Source organism: Olea europaea, chromosome 21 (assembly GCF_002742605.1).
Source record: "Olea europaea var. sylvestris chromosome 21, O_europaea_v1, whole genome shotgun sequence".
NCBI classification, from domain to species: Eukaryota; Viridiplantae; Streptophyta; class Magnoliopsida; order Lamiales; family Oleaceae; genus Olea; species Olea europaea.
In genome coordinates this window covers 6,758,143-6,780,525 of record NC_036257.1, presented here as the reverse complement: position 1 = coordinate 6,780,525, position 22,383 = coordinate 6,758,143, and the positions used below count along the sequence as shown (strand labels likewise).

Here is a 22,383-nt window from a genome sequence, read left to right as displayed (position 1 = left end):
ACGTGGAGGTTTTAGTTAGTATTGTAAATAGCATGCCAAGACACGAGGCATGGCGTTTAGGTCTGGAAGGCTAATTAAACGGTCAATGGAAGCATTGACAGCATAAAGTGCACATTATTTAAAAAAAAAAAAAAAAAAAAAATAGCACATAATTTAAAAAAAAAAAAAAAAAAAAAATTGAACCCCAACTTTGAGGGTTCCCACTGCCTGGTCCCTAAAACTTTGTGAGGAGAGGTAAATCGCGGGATGTACCCCAGCAAGTCAGGGAACAACCTGTACGCTGCGTCTACAAGGAGTCAAATTCCATGTTTCAGGAATCGAACCCCTACACTGCAACTGCCAGTAAGACATAAAATAACCTCACTCCTGTTCTTTGCACCACTAGACTATGCCCCGGGGCACATAAAGTGCACATTATTTATTATTATTGTTGTTGTTATTTTTTTAATAATGAGAAAATTACCAAAAATGTCCATTTTCACATAGTCATTTTACAAAAATGTCCAAAATTTCTTGAATGTCCATTTTGCAATTATTTGGACGAGAATACCCCTATTAACAATTTCTAATTCCACACTAAGTGCCTATTTGAGTCACATTATTTCAAAAAAATATATTTTTAAACAGTGATTTAATATCATTTCAACTGCACATTCTTCAATAAAATAATATTACACGCAGATCAAAAACTTTTTTTTATTTTTTAACCACACATTTTCCATCAATACACTATTTAAGAATGCACTATTATCAAAATAATATGGCTCAAACACTCCTAAAATTCAAATTTTTTCACATCATTAAAAATTATGTTAGCCAATAAAATAGGGACATATAACCTATGTTATTTGTTTGAAAAACTACATATGTCAATCAACATTAAATGCGTAGCCCAAACTCACAGTAAACCTTTAACCCAACCTAAATGCCCAATGCCCACTTGCCTAAATATCTATAATTGGATTAGAGTGATTGGATTTCACTGTTGACGGGTTGACGAGAGGGACGGGACCAAAGGGTTTGAAACTTTGAGAGTTGAGGGACTTTTTTTTTTTTTTTTTTTTTTTAAATTTTCCAGCCTATCTTCTTGCTGTTTGCCGTTGCCATTGTCTTCGCCGTCAAAGTTCTTGCCATCGATATTTATTTGATGTATGTGAGTTTTATTTGATGTTGTGTAGTTGGTTTCTATTTGTTTTGCTGTGTTGAGTGCATTCTTCTATTAGGTTTACATTTTCTTTTCATAGGATTTTATATGACAAATATATTTGATTTCATATGACGTTATATGGTAAATCTGTTTGCATTTTGTTTTACTGCGTTGATTTACATTTTGTTTTCATAGGATGTTAAATGACAATTCTATTTGATTTGGGAGTTGGAATGGTGGATGTCTCGTTCTCTATTAGGTTTTCTATGGAGAAAATAAAATCTCAAACTGCCAAAATTGCAATGTAAATGATTGATTTTTCATTCACAGAACACTACCAATTTCTATTAGGTTTGTTATAGTTAATTCTTCTTCTTCTCTTTTTCATGTCAGTTGGTTAGTTTTATTAGTTGGGAAGTAAGTGAAAAATTCCTCTTAAAAGTTTATTATTGCCTAATTCGTGTTGTTAGTAGACCTTGTTGTCAGAATTCTTAAGATTAACATAAGGTGAAGAGTAAAATTCAACTCTTTCCATTCTCAATAATTTTTATTTTGTAAATTATTTTCATATGAATTAAGCTAAGTAAAAAATGCCAAATTTTGGGATGTTAGAAACTTCATAAATTCTTGACGTTTTGGCCTTGAATTTTCATTACAGAACTCTTCAACTAACATAACAGATAACAGGTATTCAAAGGTTTTGAAGGAACTAAAGGACCATCCACACCCAGTAGGCTCGACCTTAGTAAGTGCTTAAACGAGAAAATGATCCCTGATTTTCTCAAGATTATATTAAAACCATCATTAGTAAAAGTGTAACTCGCTCCTGGAAACTCAAGATAACAACAGAGTAGCTTCAACCCCTTTATATAAATATCTATACTCTCTTTTAACGTGAAGGTCATTTAGGTATAATATAATAGGTTTATGTCATGGTCCTTCATTAAGGTTAGTTGTAAGATTGTATTGATTGTGCTTTTACCTTGTCCAAAAGCATTACCTTGAAGACAGACAACTTGCTGTAAGATTGATATATTTTAAAATTTTATACTATGGATCTTCTTGACTTTTTGTTGAAAATAGTGTCATTCATTATGGGAGGAGAATTTGGAACTTGACTGGGTAAGGAAGAAAAAAATCAATTAACTCAAAGAATCGTGTTTACCAAGACAAAATATAAGGGATGTGAATATGAATATGATTGTATTATTTCATTTGTGTTGATTGCTTATCTGTACCAATAGACGTTGGGTTTTAAGCCATTTTCTGTATACAAACCAGCTGTTTGAATTGATATTGTTCTAATTAACCAAAACCTACATTAATTGATTTATAAACACCTTTCATTGCAATGACCAGAGGATCTTGATGCTAAAAGGGACCTTAAACTACTTCTATGATTATTTTTTTTGCATTCCTAATACAGGTGGAATTTGTTATATCAACGAATAAGTGATTTTATTTTCTTTTCATTGATATTTGTACATTTAAAATTTTATCTTATGTAGTTTTCTGTGTATTCATGCTACAATCTCTAGATTGTCCATCTGGCAGAACTTGTGTATGTTATATTTTTGTGTTGCTTTCAAATCAATCACGAAATATATATTCTCATTAATACACAATATTTTGATGATATATTAGCGATACAATTTTACATTAGTGGTATTAGTTGTATCTGAAATACGGTCCACTAATAAGATATTATTTTTGCGATTTATAGATAACTTTCTCACACTGATATAACGTTCTGGAGGAAAAGTGCACCCCGGCTCAAGTCTCGCAAGTGTACAACACCAAATATATAATAGTTGTCCTCAACAAACTCCATGCATAGCAAAAGCATACATTTGACGAAAGTTACATAGGACATGTTGCGAAGTTGTTGAAGCCCAAACTATTTAGACAATTAATTCACGAAGTGGTTAACAGATTTGTCGAAAAAGATCCAAAGCTTGGTTCAAAGTGAACCAATGGTTTGCACAATTCGTACTGCCGGAGTTTGCATTAATCACCGGGTTGAAGTGTGGTGAAGTACCGAAAGGTGAGGATTTTAGCAACATCCTTGGAAAAATCCGACTATGGGACAAATTGTATTCCCGTAGAGACCGGGTAACATGTAGCTACCTCGAGAATGTTTTCCTAAAATGTGCCAAGTGTAACGATCATTACAAACTTAGGTTGGCGCTAATTATTAAAGGGATTTTCAATTGTAGAGATTGAAACATGGGGATACATCCTGAAACTCTCTTCATCATGGATGACTTGGATTTCTTCAATGCCTACCCGTGGGGACAGTATGCTTCAAACTTCTTATCAAATCACTTCTTCGGGGATGGGGGAGAAAGGAAGACTTGGCAAAGGTCCACGCTGTGATCGGATGTCTTACACGTACAATTTCTCTCTTGCTGTTGAGGTACACTTGTTCAGTATTCATTTCATTTTTTCTCGTCCTACGTTGTTATGTGCCTCTGTATATAGTAACCACTGTTATGTTTTTCATGAAATTGTCGGTGCATGAGATAATCCCAGAGTTGGGAGCTCGATTTATGCCAAAGAAGGGTGACGATGTTCCGAGGATATTGTGGTGGATTGTTACAAGACAACCTCAGTCTCGAACATATTCGGGCTTCTTCGAGAAGACACATGTGACCATTTTCCATATAAAATCACTCTTACAATTTTGGAATGGCTAATAATTATTTTTGTCATTTTTATACTCCCCTTGTAGGTGCACTTGTGAGCGATGCTACTGCTACTGCTGCGGAAGAATTGCAGCAATTTTTGCTGGTTTTGTTACTTTACAAGACACATCAGACCCCATTCTGGACAGCCTCATTACTTAGTCAATAGACATACAGGATTGTCCACCTGAAGGTGAAGCTATGCACAATGTGAACAATAATGAAGGACAAAAATCTCGGAGAGGCAACACAGGTGGACTTCGTCTTTGAGATTTGCATCCCGCTGAAGGTGGAGATAAAGACCATGACGACCCATTCATCGGCTTGCCATCTTCTACCTCATGCCACCGTCCACCCGTGAGGCCCTTGTCTTTAGAGGAGATAAGATCATTCTTGAATGAACAAAGGGAGGAATTTAAGGGTATGTTGGGCAAGTTGATGGAAGAAATGAATGTGAGATTTGATAGTTTGAAAAATGAAATGGGTGGTCATGCGCACGGTTTGAGAAAGCATGTGACTGATGAGGTAAATCTGATTCAACGTATGTTTGATGAAGCAACTACTAACTTTGGGGGCCACAATGTCACCGGCAAGTACGGTAAATTTCAGGACTATTGCGGTGGAGATATGCCCCACCACGATGGTTAAGATAACAATTTGACTCCAAATGTTTTAGTGGACACATAACATCAACCGAAGCAGTTGGTTGCCAGATCGATGATGTGTTCAGAATGTTGATGGCTGGGGTTGGAGTCCAAGGGTCAGTACATGCTGCTTGTGATGGTGTAACTGAGGCACCAAACACTGTACCTACAGTTGCTGTCTCCATCGATGCTCCACCGATTGACAATGTCATCGTTGTTGAACCCTCGAAGATTGTTGATCTCCCCTTATGTAGACCTCGATCGTTGAGGCTGAAGATGCCTAGTGCGAACACTAAGACACCGTTCACACGATTGGGCCGCAAGAGAGGTAAGAAGGTTGTGTAGACTATATTCAAGTATCTTTGTTCACAGTCCGGATTGGCTGTCCGACATTTTGTCCATGCGAACTTGTGTTTTATATATTGGTGGCATGTTCGGAAGGTTGCATGCTTAAAATAGTTTATTGCTATAATAGTTCCTACTGTTGGCTTGCAATATGCACAAGTAAGATAAAGACTATTTCATGTTGTAAGGAACATCCTTTTTTTAATTATTTTTTTATTTTTATAGACTGCATTTCATTGTACTGACTTTGGTTGCTATTTAATGTCTTCGTATATTTGCTATGATCATGTTGACTTAGTTATTGTGAAACATTCACATTTGAAGGTCTATAGGGTATCTTTTTACCAGTTCCATATTGGCATGAGAATAAAATGATCATTATTTTTTCAATTAATAAATGTTTGGAGCTTATATTGATAGATAGTGTAAAAGTCTTATCTTTGACCATGTGACCGTTGATTAGATTTCACAATCGGGGTCCATGTACCGTGTTCGAAATGTAACGAACACATTGTATTTTGAGATATACTGTTATGCAGTCATTTCATGTCGAGACAAATGAAATATCAAGTGTTGAGATATGCAGGCATTTCATGTCGAGAATTACACGTTAAATGTCAAGATTTGTACGAAATGTTGAGAAATAATTGTTTTCGTGGAAACATCGTTTTATATAAATGTAATGTCAAGTGTCGAGAACTACATTTAAAGAATCAAGAAATTTTCTATTTCTGTATAAATGTTAACGCTACATGACTATAATGTCAAGTGTTGATCTGATCCGATTACAAATGTCGGTAGCAACTTTCGAAGCGTTGAAAACGACATGAAATGTCATAAATTGCATCGATATTCTTTTGTCGTTCAACACTTTATTACTTTTTCGACCTCTTCCAATGAGTATTCAGTCAAAATTACATTGGCACGATAAAGAATTCATGTCAGGAAAATTTGATTAACTCAGTTAGATTTAATAAATTAAAGAAATTGATTTATAAATATTTAATGTGTGTGAATATATTGATGTGTACAAAAGTGACTTAAAAAAATATATATATACATAATGTGTCAAAAACTTTCAATTATCACAACACAACAAAATCTCATTCTAACAGTCACTCCATGTCCACACATTTAGCTAAGACTGCATTTTCACATTCACTAACTCCCACACATCTAGCTAACGTCTCCTTCTTACATTCACTCACTGTCGGCACATTTAGCTAAAGTCTCATTCTCACATTCACTCTCCTGTATGCAGGGGCGGAGCCAGGAATTACTGTTACGATGGGCTAAAAATTTAAAAAATTTAATGTACGAATAAAATTTATATATAATAAGAAAAATTTATAATATAAGTTACCTATTGAAGTTGTACTCGGCGATGTTTTACAGCATAAAATTCATCTATAATAGAATCTAGATCTAAATTCATACTAAATTCTCGTTCAATGTTGAGTGTTAAACAATCAGTAAGAAAATCATCATCCATTTTGTTACGAATTTTCGTTTTCACATGTTTCATTGCTGAAAAAGCTCGCTCCACAATCGCCGTTGAAACAGGTAGTGTCAGTACTAAACAAATCAATTTAGTCAAAATGACGTAACTCTCCGACCTTCTGCTTGCAACTAATTCCCGACATAAATCAGAAAGTGTAGGTACTTGAAATCGAGGTTCAGAAATCACATCATTTTGATAGTGTTGCAACTCAACTTTCAAACAATAAATATCTTGTTGTTTAAAATTTTCAGGATAAAACTTCTCTGCAAGCTTGCAAATATTATCCATATTAAATGATTCAAAAGAATTTTTTGGATCCAAAGCTGTGCTGAGAGAAAGGAGCTCTATTGATGTCTCATTAAATCTTGTATCTAACTCCATCATCTGAAAGTCAATAGCTGCATTGAAAATATCAAAGTGGTAATGATGTTCAATGGTAGGATACTCAAATTCAAATGTTGTTATGGTTTTGTATACACCACCAACCTCGGATCGAGATCTTGTACTTGGAGAATGATCACTAAGATACTCAAGCACCTTGCAAGTTGCAGCATACATATCAATCAAACTCTTTACAGAGCTGTAATGAGAAGACCAACGAGTACTTCCGGCTCATTGCAAATTACCAATCTGATTAGCACCACTTCCGGACTCCCGTTCTCCAATTTCTAACAAATGCTCAATTTCTTTTCTTTGGGCACTTTTCAACTCATTGATGCGCTTAGGAGATGATGTAATCATATTAATAATATTGTCCAAATGAGAAAAAAATGAATTAATATCTGAGACATCCTTAGCTGCAGAAACCAATGTGAGTTGTAAATGATGGGCAAAACAATGAACATAGTATGCATATAGACAATCTTTAAGAAATAATGCCTGTAGTTCATTCCAAGAACCACGCATATTATTAGCACCATCATACCCTTGGCCTCTCATGTTTTGCACTTGAAGGTTGAAACGAACAAGAACATCAGAAATCTGATTCTTAAGATTTAATGAGGTAGTGTCACTAATACTTTTAATTGCAAAAAATCGTTCTGTCAAAATTCCATTACTATTCACAAACCTCAGGATAATAGCCATTTGTTCTCGTGAAGATTCATCTCGTGCTTCATCAACAAGAATACTAAATTTTGCATTCCCAATTTTCGTACGAATTCCTTGTCGTACTCTATTTGCTATAATGCTCAAAATTTCTTTTTAAATGTCTGGAGACGTGTATGTAGCATTTTTGGGAGCATTACTCAACACAACTTTTCCTACTTCAATATTCATTTTTTCAAATGCATCCACCAATTCAATAAAATTCCCACGATTCAGTGAAGATGGAGATTCGTCATGGCCTCTAAAGGAACAACCTTGAAGAGCTAACCACTTAACACTCATAATAGTGGTCTTTAGACGCAAACGATTTTTCTGTTTTTTCTCATTTGATACAGAATGCATTACCTTGTCAATATGTTGAGTTGGTTTCATTAGATCTTCAGCTCTTCTCTTACAGCCATTATGAAACGATGACGATGTTGTACCAACATGAATAAAAAATGCACATTTACTTCCTTGGTTAACCCTCTTTCAACTATCAAATCCAACAGTAATCAATGATGAAATATTAGGTGGAGTACTATCATTGAGAAAAAGGAAGCAGTAAAAACAATATGCCTTATATGTTGAAGGCGAATATTCCAACCAAGGAAACTGATTATACCAATGTTCCTGAAATTGACGTTTCTGCTTTCCACATTCTTTGCTCTGATACTCCAAAAGTTTTGGTTGATAAGGTCCAACATTTAGATAAGCCCACCAAATGTGATCACGATCATTAAATGAATGTTCACATATTTGTTTTTTTTTCCAGGGTCTCGTTCAATAGAATCAGATGGTTCAAAATTAAGATTTGAAGATGAAGCCCGTTCAACTTCAGGGCATGAAATTGGGGGAATGGACACCGTAGGAATTGGAGAATCCTGAGATTTGTTACTTTTTGAAAAGAAAGACAATAAGGTTCTACCTTTCTTGCTAGAAGGTTGATCTTCTTCCATATTAAATCTAAAAGCATAAAAATAAAAAGCAATTTAGGGACAAGTATTTCTATTTAATAGATATCATAATTACAACAAGAAGAACAAGGAGGACAGATCAATTCATGAAGCAAAAATAAACGCATATTTGACTTAAATAGATGGAACCATCAACAGAAAACATTGAAATCTGGTAATGTACGTCATTGAAATCATTCATTTGCCAATAGGAACATTTGAAGTAAAATCCCCCACAACAATGGTTGGCAGGAAATGGTATTCATAAAACCCCTAATGACTTAAAATCAAAGTCATTCCCTAAACTACATATGTCCCAAACATTTAAGACTAGGTTAGATTATCACATGCACTAAAAACAGCAAAACACATTAGCTGGAAATGCCTTCCCATCCCTTTCACAAAATTTTATATGTTAAACTTCACTTGAACTTCTCTGCATTTGATCAAACATATCCAACTTAATGACCCTAGACAAGACAAACAATGGCCAGTCAACTAAAATCTCTCTTACATAAATATAGAACTTCGACAAAACCAAAGTGACTTTCTGTCTTTAAATGTATTAATTATGTTATAGTCTTACAGATCAAAATACCCATATTATTAAAAGGAAAAAAACTATAGGAGAAAATAAATTGACCCCTCAACTCAATTTGTAGTTTTCAATGAGTTCTCCTAGGTATTGATCTAGTGAAAAAATGAGTTAGACCCGTTTTTTAGCAAACAAAAACTTCATCAAACAAGAACTAAGTTTATTGCATAAGATCTAAGAACATGCTAGCTATACAATATTTGACTAAACTTGACCGTAAAATAGAAAGATTTAACTTAGCCTATGTTCAGGAAAGATTTATTAGGAATTATTTAGGATGAATATTGATGGAGAATGGAGATTATGAAATATGTGAATAATAATGAATAGTAGTTGTAATATGTAATTAAAATTAAAGTTTGATTTTAACTTGATAGTAAAAATAACTTATAAGTTACTAAAAATGATGGCTTAATATTGTTCAAGAATCTAGAGTCTACATAACAAAACAAAGCATTAGTGAACTCACATGTTTACAGCAAGCTTATTTAGGGAATTAATCTCAGTATGTTAAGATTAATAAACAAGGACTTATTATTCTTTAATTCTTATCCAGCATTCTCCATATATTCTGTATCAATACTCATGCTGAGAAGGTAAGCACATTAAATTAACAATAAACATGCACAATACAAATTATACAATTGACCACACCGCCATTGCCAAAGTAAAGCAAGCCCAAATAAGTTTAGGAATTAGCCAATTAGGAGCCTTTCTTATTTCAGCACCAGTCTAGCGAGCAGGGGCGATAATTCTAAAAATGGAAAACCAATTTTTTCTACTTCTCCAAGCTATTCATTATTTATTTCACATTTACTTTCTGTTTCTGGAAATCAAATTAAAAGACAAACAATTGATGAATTAAACAAGAAACTAAATAGTAAATTACTTACCCTAAAAACCTAACCCAAGTCATCGGCAGGCAGGTTTGAGGCGGCGAATCGGTAGGCAGGCAGGCGGCAGCAGGCTTGAGTCGGGCCAGTCGGTAATCAACAATTTCGTTCGGCCGGTGGCTACGAGCAAGGACAAACGTCACAAACCGGCATGGAAAATGTTGGCTGTTTGTGTGAGTTCATTTTGCACATTAGGAATGGAAAATGTTTGGGCATTGGGGATTAATTATTTGATTAATGGAATGGGTATTATTTTGGGCCTAAAATTATATAGGTTAGTGGGCTACAAATAATTTTTTTTTTAAGTGGGCTAGCCCACTGAATTTATTTGTTAGTGGGCTAATGTGGCTGAATAATTAGAATTCAAACCCAAATTTTTTTTTGTTGTATCTGGGCCTGGAAGACAGTGGGCTGCAGCCAAGTGCAGCCCACTGCTAAATCCGCCCCTGCCTGTATGGAGCTGGAAAAGGTGTACACACATTTAATAGGAAAATGTACTTATTTGGCTGAAAAAGGTAAGCAATTGAAGATCAGCACGAATAGGTCACCATGACAGACCACACGTAGATGCGTGTCTAGGAGACCTTATGGAGACCACTGGTCTTCATGACACGGAGACTACCAATTGATAGGTCCCAGTCACAGCCAAAAGTTTTGATAAGATCTTAACTAAATTTGGCACAATGATTTGATCCCACTGTCCAATTCAAAAACTTAGGACAATGTATGGAAATGACAAGGAATTGCAGATTTTATATCTAATTTTGTGGAGTGCATTTTTAAGTAGAATTACAAATTCAACCTAATACGAAAAATACAAGACTATGGCGATTTCTTGATGGAAAATTCATCAATAAATAAGCAAAAATACGTCGATAATGTAAGTTGTTTGATCAAGATTTTTACCTCCAAATATCATGTTAGACTACAAACTTAAACACCATGGTTTGTTATAAATGTATTGGATTGATTAATTAAACATTCTCAGTCATCTTCTAAATGGTTAATCGGTCATGAGGAGTATTTATAATATTTCTGTAGTAGGCTGGCCTAATTTTTACCCTATATAAAAAAATTAAGAGAGCGTTTTAATGTAAGATGAAGGTGCATCGAGAAGAAAATTTTCTAATTTCCTTCTTTGGTACGGTGATAATATGAAGTAGAGAGCGGTATGTATCTCATGTCCACGATAAATGACTATAAATCTTGTATTCATTAATCTTTCACTGATTTCTCTTTTATATTGATTATTCTTAAAGTTAGGGATTAAGATTTATTTTAGCAGAAATTAAATTGAAAGTTCCAACTTGAGTAGGAGGGCATAATATGATATTTCAAAGTTTTACAATTTCTGGCAACTAATCAAAATAAACATGGAATTAAAAAATGAAAATGAACCAAGTTGTGGGTTCACGAATTCCTGAAGACAGAATTTCTGATTGTGAGGATAGCATCAAAGCATCTAATCTTTGGAATAGTTAAAAAGTTGAATTTAGTACTAAAATGTCTTCCACTGAAGACACACACCAAAAGAGAATAGAATTATTATAAAGAATGAAAGATTTGAGATTGAAAAAACGTAATTCACAGTCGATGGCTACAACTTTTTGGAATCAGATCTTCAAATCTAAATGTTTACAGGGAACCTTTTGTGCTCTGCATTGGTTAATATTAGATAAAATTAAGACAACGAATCTCATAATTCATTATCTTGTCAAAAAATATATGGTCTAGCATGTCGTACAAGTTATTAGAGAGGTAAAAATCATTATTTAGTCACCCAACTTCCATTGAAGTTTTTTTAAATCACCAAACTTAGTCCCTGTTTGACCCCCATTACGTGGAAAAGTTAATGGGTGGAATAGTGTTTTTTTGAAAAATGAGTAGTTGAAAAAGAATGAAAAGTTTTCGATTTACGTGTAATATTATTTTATGAAAGATTGTATGGTTGAAAATAGCAGAGAGAAAAATGAAATGTAATATAATGAGGCTCAGACAAGGGCTTAATTTGTTCCGAGATCGTCAAAGTTCCATTTTTGGTTCAGTTAAGGTGTCAAAATCTGCGTAAACGTCAAAGTTTTCATGTCATTGAGACTTATCTGTTTATTTCGATTTGTTAATTTGTTTATAAATGCAAGTTTCTCTTTTTTAAATTGTTAGATTTGCTTTAAAATATTAATTTTTGAATAATTTATGTAGATGTCTTTAGAATACATACTCTTTCCATATCAATGATTTTCTGCTACCATCATTCAGTATTCAAATTGTGAATACCTTGAAAATTTTGTAAAATTCATATATGCAAATCAACAAGCTTATTTGATGTGTAGTAATTTTTATAAATTTATTTATGGAGTTGTTTATAGAGGAGAAGAATAATAACAATTTAGTAGTAAGTTGGTACACGAATTTATAACGAGACTTGTAAATTGTGGCAAAAATAATGAATTTTAGGTACGGTTAGATGACCATGTTGCTAGGTTTGGCATGCAAAAATTTTGTCTCATTATTGGATTACCATGCCATGAACCATCCATGAATATTGATTATAACAATGATCGTCTTAAAAATCAGTACTTCAATATTACAAAAAGAATTAACACGAAAATGTTTCTTGAAGCATTCCACATGTGTGGAGACGAAAAAGATAGTTTTAAGTTGGGATTAGTTATGTTGGTGGAGTGTGTGTTGAAATTTGACTACAAGACAAATTGATTATAGAACTCTTGTCATGGTTGAGCATCTTGATGAGTTTTCTGCATATCCATGGGCCGTAAATCATATTTTATTTTGTGAAATTCACTGATTGGAAAGAATACTAAGGATGCAATAGAATCAACAAACAAAATGTAAGTATGTATTACAAGACTATCCACTTGCATTCCAGGCATTTTGTTCCTATTCTTTTAGTCTCCGTATTATGTATAATTTCTTTGTACAAGAAATAAATTATATACATATAATATTTATATTTAATTATGTTGTAGTATTGAACATATGAAGCATTTTCAAAGATTTGACAAAAATTAGAATGCCATAGATGTAAAACACCGCAGAGCCTATGAATGTACAAGTGGAATCCTAATAAAATATTGAATGTGAATATGGTTAAGAAATTTTTGGATACTCAAGAGGTATGATTTTTTTTAATGTAGAATTACAATTGCATTTAACTATTAAAAAAATAAATTCAACAAATTGATTCTGATAATTTATTATGATTACAGATCCAAGTAATTACAGTGCTACAGCCTACGGAAGAAGAATTAGAGACACCATGGTACACAACTCTTCACTACCAATTGACAATGAATATAGTTTATTAGATTTCATTGTGAATGGAGAATTAGATAATGTAGCACAACAAATCTCGGATAACATCTACGTGCAAGAAACGACCATTCTTGGTATTTCAAGAACTTCAATTGGAGTTGGGCTTAGTTCTGCTTTTGGTGGCTCCAACTATGTTACTGAAGACCGAATGAAAGAAATGTTAGATATGTACATGCAACATATAATATCAGATGTGTACGGTCTATGTAACAACTTGAAGGCATAAATTGTTGAAAAATCTAGAGCTCATTATCATGTGATCCTTGAAACCAAAAACAGTTGTTCGAACAACATAACAAATGGCAGCAAGATTACATGCAATCTGGTATGCATTCTTACATGGATAGTTCACCATTAAGTTTATTTAACATACATATTGTTGAGGAATCGTAAAAACAAGAAACTCATTATCGGGCAATTCTTCAGAAGCAAGAAGAATTATTACAACGGTAACAAAAATGGCAACAACATCATTACCAACGCATGCAGTCTTAAGTTGATACCAATTTAAGGTCTGTGAGATCTTACGTGTTTATAGTGGGTATTTGAAAGAAATAGATTAAAAACTAGATTAATTAGTAGATTGTGTCTCACGCATATACCTTTAATAATTCATATTTTGATGAAAAATGAGAATATGCTGAATAGATTACCTAACTGAGAATCTAATATGTAAGTCATTATAGGTTCTCTGCAGCAAGACATTCCTCTCCATGCAAGTCAATTCCTAGTGATCAACCACAGAAGACGTCAATATCTTAACAAATCGAAACTTTTGAAAGGTTGAGAAGAGAAAAGGAAAAATACACACAGTCTTCGTCATCCACTGGTCATCCTTTAGAAGACTACCTCATGAAGAACTACCAAAAAAATAATAATAATAATAATAAAAATTAGAGATTGAATAATGACGAATCAATCTGGGTAACAAATTTATTTCTACCTTACTAGTTCGAATACTAAGCTTTATTAGCCCAAATACTAAAATTTTCTTTCGATTTATTCAATATTAATTTAAATTATGTTATACGATGCATATTGGGATGATGACAGTGACAATGTCTATGGAAGAAACATACTGAAAACTTTAATGTATCCAACAAAAGATATGAATATTGCGGTGAGTAAAGTTTAGCAATCACAATCAATTTGACTTCATAGTTAATTTAACTAATCTATTTTACATATATTTATTCTATTAGCATATTGAGTAGGAGTTAAAGTTATTGAGGTGGCGTATGAATAAAGGTTATACTCTCATCAATAAAGAATATGCAATTTTGGACTTTAAATTTGAAGAGGAGTGAGCTTGTCAAATGATGTGGTAAATCGACACACAAATGGAAGCCATCGGAGGTGAAGAGGATGGAACTCTCATACATGAGTACATCAATGGTAGATTGCCTATAGCTAGTCGTCCATGGATAGGGTACAAGTATTTATTAATTCCATACTCATATCCAGGCAATCATTAGTATCTTTTTCTCGTCAATATTCCTGAATGAAAATTTCAAATATATGACTGCAGAAATAGTGTTCACACACCAGATCAAGCCAAGCACATGCAAAAGTAACATTCAGTTTTGGTTCAATCATTATTGTTGTTTTCAGTCATTTCCACTAGACGATATATAAAGAAACATAGAAACAAACAAATGAAGCTGGAGATTATACATTAACTACCATGTGCAAATAATGTGTGAGTATTTAAATAGCTTGTTATTTACTATAATATTTAATTTCTTGCATATACTAATTTAGTTTAATATAAAACTATTTCTTCTACAGGCCAAATTGTGTAATGCTTGTACTCAAATATTAGAATGTTTCGTTCTAGGGCATCCAATAGAATCAGTTTCATCAGACATGATGACTATATGTAGACGGAAGATTGCAGTAGATCTTTGTTATAACAAATTCTTTCTTCATCCCCATTTGTCTTGACTGATAACAATTCTTTCTGCATCCCCATTTGTCATGACTGTAATGAATGATTGTTATGAATAACTAGGGTACACTTGTTCGAATGTTATGCAACAAGCTTATGTATTTTTTCTTTTCTCTTGGTATTTTGTTATATTGTTGGTGTTTGCACAAAATAAAGCTACCATAACTAGGGTATACTTACTCGAATGTCCATGTACCGTGTTCGTTGATGTTATTTTATTCTTCTCATACACGTACGTGCTGTTATTCTACACAAATGAAATATATAATGGCAAGATATGAAGGCATTTAATGTTAAGAACTACACGTCAAATGTCAAGATTCGTATTAATGTTGAGAAATAATATATTTTGGTAGAAATGTCGTTTTATACAAATATAATGTCAAGTGTCGAGATATGCAGACATTTAATGTCAAGAACTACACGTCGAATGTCAAGAAATGTATGAAATATCGAGAAATTTCCTATTTCAGTGTAAATGTTAACGCTACACGACTGTAATGTCAAGTGTCGATCTGATCTGATTACAAATGTTGATAACAACTTTTGAAGTGTTGAGGACGACATGAAATGTCTCGAATTGCATAGATTTTCTTTTGCCATTCAACAGTTTCCTACTATATGGACTACACATTCTCCAATAAATAATATTTGAATCATTAACAATGGAAAGAAATTGAACCAAATGGAGGGTAAGATTGACTAGTACAACAAGCATAAGATGTTATTGGGACACGACATGGCAATCAAATGTAAATAAAAGTAGGTGGAGTTGATATGAGAACTTTTAATACATTAATGCACACGTTACTATCCACTCTAAAAGAATGGAATTGGCTTCAATATACAACCTTGGTTCTTTCAACAAAGTATTAGCGTGAACAAGTTCTTTCGGTTAATATGTCTTTATCAACTCAACGGACTCTGCACATTGATGTTGTCATGAAAATATCCTTGCCCGACTTTTCAGTGGATAACCCCATCATCATCGACTAGGAAGATGACGAAGAAATTAATATCTTTGTTCCATATATTCGTCAAACAATGAATCGACTTCGTAGGGTTTACCTTTACCCCATTTCGTTCCCGAATCTAATCGACAAAATTGAACCACTTGAAGTTAGAGTTGGTGATCGTAATGTCGATCATGAGAACGCACCAATGGAAGTCCCACCGAAACTAGACCTAGCCTTGGCGGAAGACAATTTTGGGGCAGTTCTAGCCAGAAACGAAGATGTGATCGTGATAAACTTCGACGACGATGATTACAGTGTTATGTCCTTTTTGTCAGTTGTGGAAGACTTGTAGAAGGTTCGATCATATAACTGAAATGTTTAAGCATATCTAATGACATATGTATAGGTATATAGATAATTTTTGTGGTGATGACTATTTTGTGTGTGCAGTGACTTCAAATATGCACAGAGTTGTAGCTTGCTTTTGTAGTGATGACTATTTAGTATAGTCAGTGACTTAAGAAATTGAGTCATGCATGGCTTCATTTTGTATCCATTACCAAGTTGTATATATAATAATGAAGAAAATTTCAGTAATGAAGTAGTTATTGACTTTCGTTTTCATAATATGACGTGGTAATAAAATCGAACCCAGCCAATTACATTTGGAAAGGAAAGAACAGAAAGTATGAAATGCACGAAAATATATTGAACACATGGATAATCCATGTTAGCAAATCATTTCATACATAAAATACATGTGGTAATTCAAGTGCACGTATTACTTGACGGTGCCAAGTTCCTACATGTTTGCCTGTTATGTCCAGGACCATCATATCAGCCACATTTTTGTGTTGATAGTAGACCGTTCATTTCTTAACCTTTTACGTTGGATAGAAGGGGACCTGGTGCTATACATATATTTGGAGGCAAAATGTTAATGGAACTAATATGGTCGGGAACAACCCAATTTGACTCCATTCCAACGGGGTAAAGTTTGGTGTACGAAGCTTGCCAACACTTCGTGGTGTAGTAACGAGAGCGGGCCGGGACATATGTGTACATGGAATTTGTCGCATTTGAAACTCTCGGCATGAACATGTCTTACCTAAAAGGTCGATAATACACATTTTTGCACTTGTACCAACCTTAAAAAGGAGTTCATTTCCAAATTTTGTATTTCCAAGGTTGCACCGGCGTCAAACTATTGTCTCAATTCCCCATTGCAATATGAAAATTGGTAGATATGTTTCTCGACTCAAAGAACCATTGTTGCATCAATGTCATTATGTGTTGGACAAATGAGGTTACAGGGAAACTTTGTTGTCGCCTGAGGACTAAATTCAATGACTTTACAATGTTATTAGTCATGACATCGACCAACAAAATTTGCCTGTGACCAGGTGGATGGACCAGCACGTTCCAAATAAGATGCGACAGCTGGTCGAATGGTCCGAATCTATCTCATCATTTGCTGAATTTCGATACTCGGTATGCGAGTGCTGTACTATTGAACAAGAATATGACATTGTGACTGCTATACCTAGCAATGAGATTTTTCTCGATATACCATATGCAGGCACCGTGGTGCGAAAGCGGGAATAGCATCATAATTGCTTGCTTAATGCTGTTCTTTCTGTCAGACACAAAAATTAGCTGATTTGAGTCATCAAAAATATCTTTCAACTTCGTAAAGAATCAATAACACGATGCATTTGTTTCCCCATCGACAACACTCCAAGCAATAGGATAAATTTCCATGTTGGCATCTTGCGTTACAGCTACTAGTAGTGTTCCCTTATATCGGCCCTTCAAATGACTCCTATCAACACAAATTATCGGTCTCATGTACTCTCGAAAACCATGTATGCTGGGCCCAAATGCTAAAAAAAAGTACAAGAACCTGTTGTTGGAGTCGAGCTCAATGTGTGTGACGGTTCTTGGGTTTTTCTCAGTTAACATGTGACAGTATGAAGGCAATTTCTGATAACTCTCTTTAGGTGAACCATGAAGAATTCGAAGCCCTTCTGTTTACCCCGCCACACTTTACTATAGCTAATTCGTACATCGAACTCATGTTGCATATCCTCGACAATGCCCGCGGGAACATATGGTTGATTTCCATCGGCCAATCGTCGAGTAATGTGATGCTCAATCAGTACACTCATTGCATGAATTCACACATTCTATCGAATGTCCAAAGAATATGTGTGCTCAGGTATGTACTTTCGAATCTTAAAGAAGTCTGTACTTTTTATCTTAGAGGCTCGCAATAGCCAATGGCACGTGGTGTCGACGTAGCACACAGTAAGAGATCTAGGATTGGACTTTTTAACCTTGAAATGAAACTTCTCTGATAAAGCATTTAGTCGAAGCTTTGTGTGCAACTGTTTCTTGGTAAATAAGATCTAATTCTCATGAACTTCCTCTTGATCGATCGACTAAATTGTATTTTCAATATACGAATTTCCTTTACCTAAACCTAGACCTGTGTTATGAATCATTTCTTGTAGTTCGGACACACCGACTTTGTTGCATACATCTTCTATTGGCGAGAAAGGTAATTCTAAAATGCACTTCGTGCTCTCCAACATCATATTCATCTGCAATTACACACAAAGCTGCTTGTGTGTGAACAAAAATTTACCATTGTAAAGCCTCATGATTGACTACATCAGCAAAGGTACCTTCATGTTTGAAATTTTAAATTTCAGTTGAACTCGAAACTACAGTCTGTCAACGTAGAGCTTCTAATATAATTTATGCACAAGCTCTTCGTATTCAATATCCCTTCGAACAACAATTGATGTTTTTCGGTTGCCTAACCACATTCACTTGTTGTTAATGTTGACGAATGTACCACCGTAAGAGACAACGAATCTCCTAACATCAACCATATCTGCATGCCATAAAAAAATAATATTAGCTAATAACGAATACCTCAAACGAATATGCTAACTATCCGCAAGCAATATACAAAAAATATTCCCTAACTTCGTCATGGTACTTGTAATGCTCTCTTGACATTTTAAAATGTAACATTCTCGATGTTTGTAATTGTCGGGAACAACATTTCAAGCACCATTCTCGACATCTGTAAAATGTCGAGAGTGATATGACGAGATTCCACCCCACCATATGCATTCATCACCTTCTTCATCTTCAACCACCATTTTCACGAAGAATTTATGCCACTATTAATGACATTCTAACTACAGGAGTACCTTAAATTATTATCTAAGTAGGTGATTTAAGAAGGTTATGACAAATATCTAGTACTTGTTTGGATAATCTACCACATTGAAATAAAATATGTAACAACAATTACCACACAACTTTTCAATAAAGATCAGATATCAAAGGAAAATACCTTCTGCCAGAAATGAGGAGAGCCTAGTCAACTTCAAATTGAAATGACATTACATTTCTCAACATGAAATAATTATTTCTTCTTTGGAGTTAGAATTATAGATTTCTTTTTGGTTGTTAATGCTTACTATTTCATCTTCTCCATTCTCCCTAAAATAATTTGTTAATATCTAAAGAAAAATGCAGGCAAGTGGACAAGTATAAGTAATAGAAACAATTATTATGGCTGCTCATGGAAACCATTGCTCTTCTTGAAATTAGTGTCAACTTGCAAAGAAGAGTTGGGAATTATGTATTCTTGGCTTTATTCTTTCATTAAGGGTAAAATAGAGAATTTGGTATTAAATTTGGCTATTTTTGCAAAGATAAAAAAAAAAGTGGACATTTTTGAATTGATATATGTGAAAGTGGAAATTTTTGCAAATACCTCTTTAATAATTACGAAGTTTTCAATTTATCAACTTTTAGCCAATTGGACTAAAAGGTCCAAAAATTTGTTTATCCACTTATTGACGTACTAAATTACAGGGGACACTTCCAAGCATTTTGTTGTGAACTTTCGATGTGGAATAAAAATTCTTTTAGTTTGGCTGTAGTGTGTTATAGTATTGTATAAATTGTTATTTATATTTTTATTAAGTTAATTTGTCATTTTTCCTTCAATTAGCACTATTACACTACGCCCTTGTTTGAGCTCCATTCTTCTAAAAATTCTTTTTTTCAAAATTCATTTTCAACTACATATTCTTCAATAAAATAATGTTTCACGTAAATTCAAAACTTTTCTTTAATTTTTAATCACACATTCTCCATCAATCTACTATTCAAAATGCATTATTTCCCCCAAAATGAGCCTCAAACAAGGACTATATATCTTGTTTATAGTTCAAAAATATATTTATTTTGTCAGGTTTTAAAAATTGCATTTAGTATTATAATTTGTATATATTATTAAATGATTTTTAGATTGACTAGTCAAAATTGAACGTACATTGCACGTTATTCTAAAATACTTTATAAGTGATGTAAAAGTAATATTTATTTCCAATTTGTTGGAGGAACATTATTCTAAAATACCTTATAAGTAATGTAAAAGTAATATTTGGTTTCAATTTGTTGGAAGATTTGATGAGTCTCAAACAAATTAAAGAAAATAAAATTTACCATAAAAATTTAAGAGAATAAAATTGTACTCTCAAAACTTAATTTTTATGATTCAAATTTTTTGTAATGATGAAATACTATAATTGAGAAATCTTTTTATATTACATTTGATATATAAAAATTAATTGTTAACACATAAATTTAAGCACCCACTAAATTTTTTAAACATAAATATGAATAAATTCATCTATAATAACTCTAGATTCATATAATTCAAAATTCATCGAATCTAGATTAATGTGAATGTTAATTAATTAAGAACTAAAAACACAAATTTTATAAACAACAATAATTATGTAGTATTTATTACATATTGAAAAATGAAAAATAAGGTATTATTGAAATAACTGAATTGTAGGAGGGTTAAAATCGTCCATAAAATGATTCTCCCTTGATGTGATACTTTCATATATTATAGATTAAAACTTTAAAATAATTTTAAAATAAGAAAAAGTTTTTAAAGCTTTTTTACGACTAAGTCTTGCCTAGGCTCACCTAGCCCAAAGCTTGAACTCCACCCATGCCATTACGCTTTTTAGAACACTAGTTTTAGTGAATGACATTTTTGGTTGTCTATAGAAATTATCCGAGTCATATACGTGGCCGAATGACAATCGTTGGATGAAGGGCCTTTGGCTATCTCTTGTAAAAGGGATTGGCCTTCACACATTTAGCCGTTATTTGGTACCAATTAAAATCTAGAGTTAATATAAGTTAAAGTTAAAAAATTCATTTCAACCACATATTTTACGTGTCTCATCACTTTTCAATTACACATTTTATTAACTTTTATCAAAAGTTATTAAAAATATGATTTTAATCTCCACCAAATAGGGGCTTAGTGTGTGCACAACTTATGGTTTTTTTCCTTGTTAACTACGACAAAAATGACATTTTACAACATTAAAATGGCAATATTTGTTAATTGAGTGTTGTTAAAGGGGTTTGTTGCAACATTTTAATAAATGAATGTTGCTATTGGTTAACATAATAGAGTTTTGGCAACACATTTTAAATAAAATGCTGTTAATGTCGCCTTTTGTAACTTTTTTTAATGTTACGAAATGTTTCATTTTTTTCAACATTTTTTGAACGTTGTTAAAATCTGGTTTTATAGCAACGTTCTATGCATGTTGCTGAAACTCTAATTAATACATAACATTTTCCAACGTTCACTGATTGTTGTAAAAAGTTTCACTTTTTGTAACGTTTTTTGAATGTTGCGAAAAGTTTCAATTTTGGCATCGATGGACGCTGGTAAAATCCAATGGAATTAATTTATATATGGGCTTAAATTGAAGAAGCCCAAAATAATTCAAACTTTATATTATTCATGCACCTCACGCACAGAGACCCATCCCAACCAAAATAATTCAGACTCTAGATTATTCACACACCTCACACAGATTGAGAATTATCATTGCCTCACACATAGAGGCTAAGGGTGTGTTCTTTTTGCCATTTTCTATTTTTGATTTTTTAAGACGGTGAAAAAGCGTTCTCTTTTTCGTTTTCGAAAATCAAATTTTTGAAAATGAAAAACAATTTTGTAAAGAAAATGTAAAACGTCAATTTGGACGTCTTGGACGTTTTCTGTACAAAATCCAAAATTTTTTGAAAACACGGGAAACAGGAAGAGAAACTCATTCAAGCCCGTCTCTCTTCCCAAATAGCCGTCTCTTCATTCTCTTTTGACACCGGCTTCTCTCCCAAACACTGCAATTGACAATGAAGAAGATGCACCAATGTCGGCACCGGTTTG

The 22,383-nt window shown here is 33.4% G+C and overlaps 1 protein-coding gene and 1 long non-coding RNA gene across 2 annotated transcripts; one reads left to right on the top strand and one right to left on the bottom strand.

Annotated features, from left to right (window-relative positions):
* Positions 1-953: 953 nt before the first annotated feature.
* LOC111370496 lies at positions 954-5,101 on the top strand. Its single transcript, XR_002698423.1, has 2 exons — positions 954-1,149; positions 2,871-5,101. It is a non-coding gene; the product is annotated as an uncharacterized LOC111370496 (long non-coding RNA).
* Positions 5,102-6,183: 1,082 nt separating this feature from the next.
* LOC111370053 lies at positions 6,184-6,879 on the bottom strand. Its single transcript, XM_022991764.1, has one exon. It carries the CDS (start codon positions 6,877-6,879, stop codon positions 6,184-6,186), a length of 696 nt encoding a protein of 231 aa, XP_022847532.1.
* Positions 6,880-22,383: the final 15,504 nt, after the last annotated feature.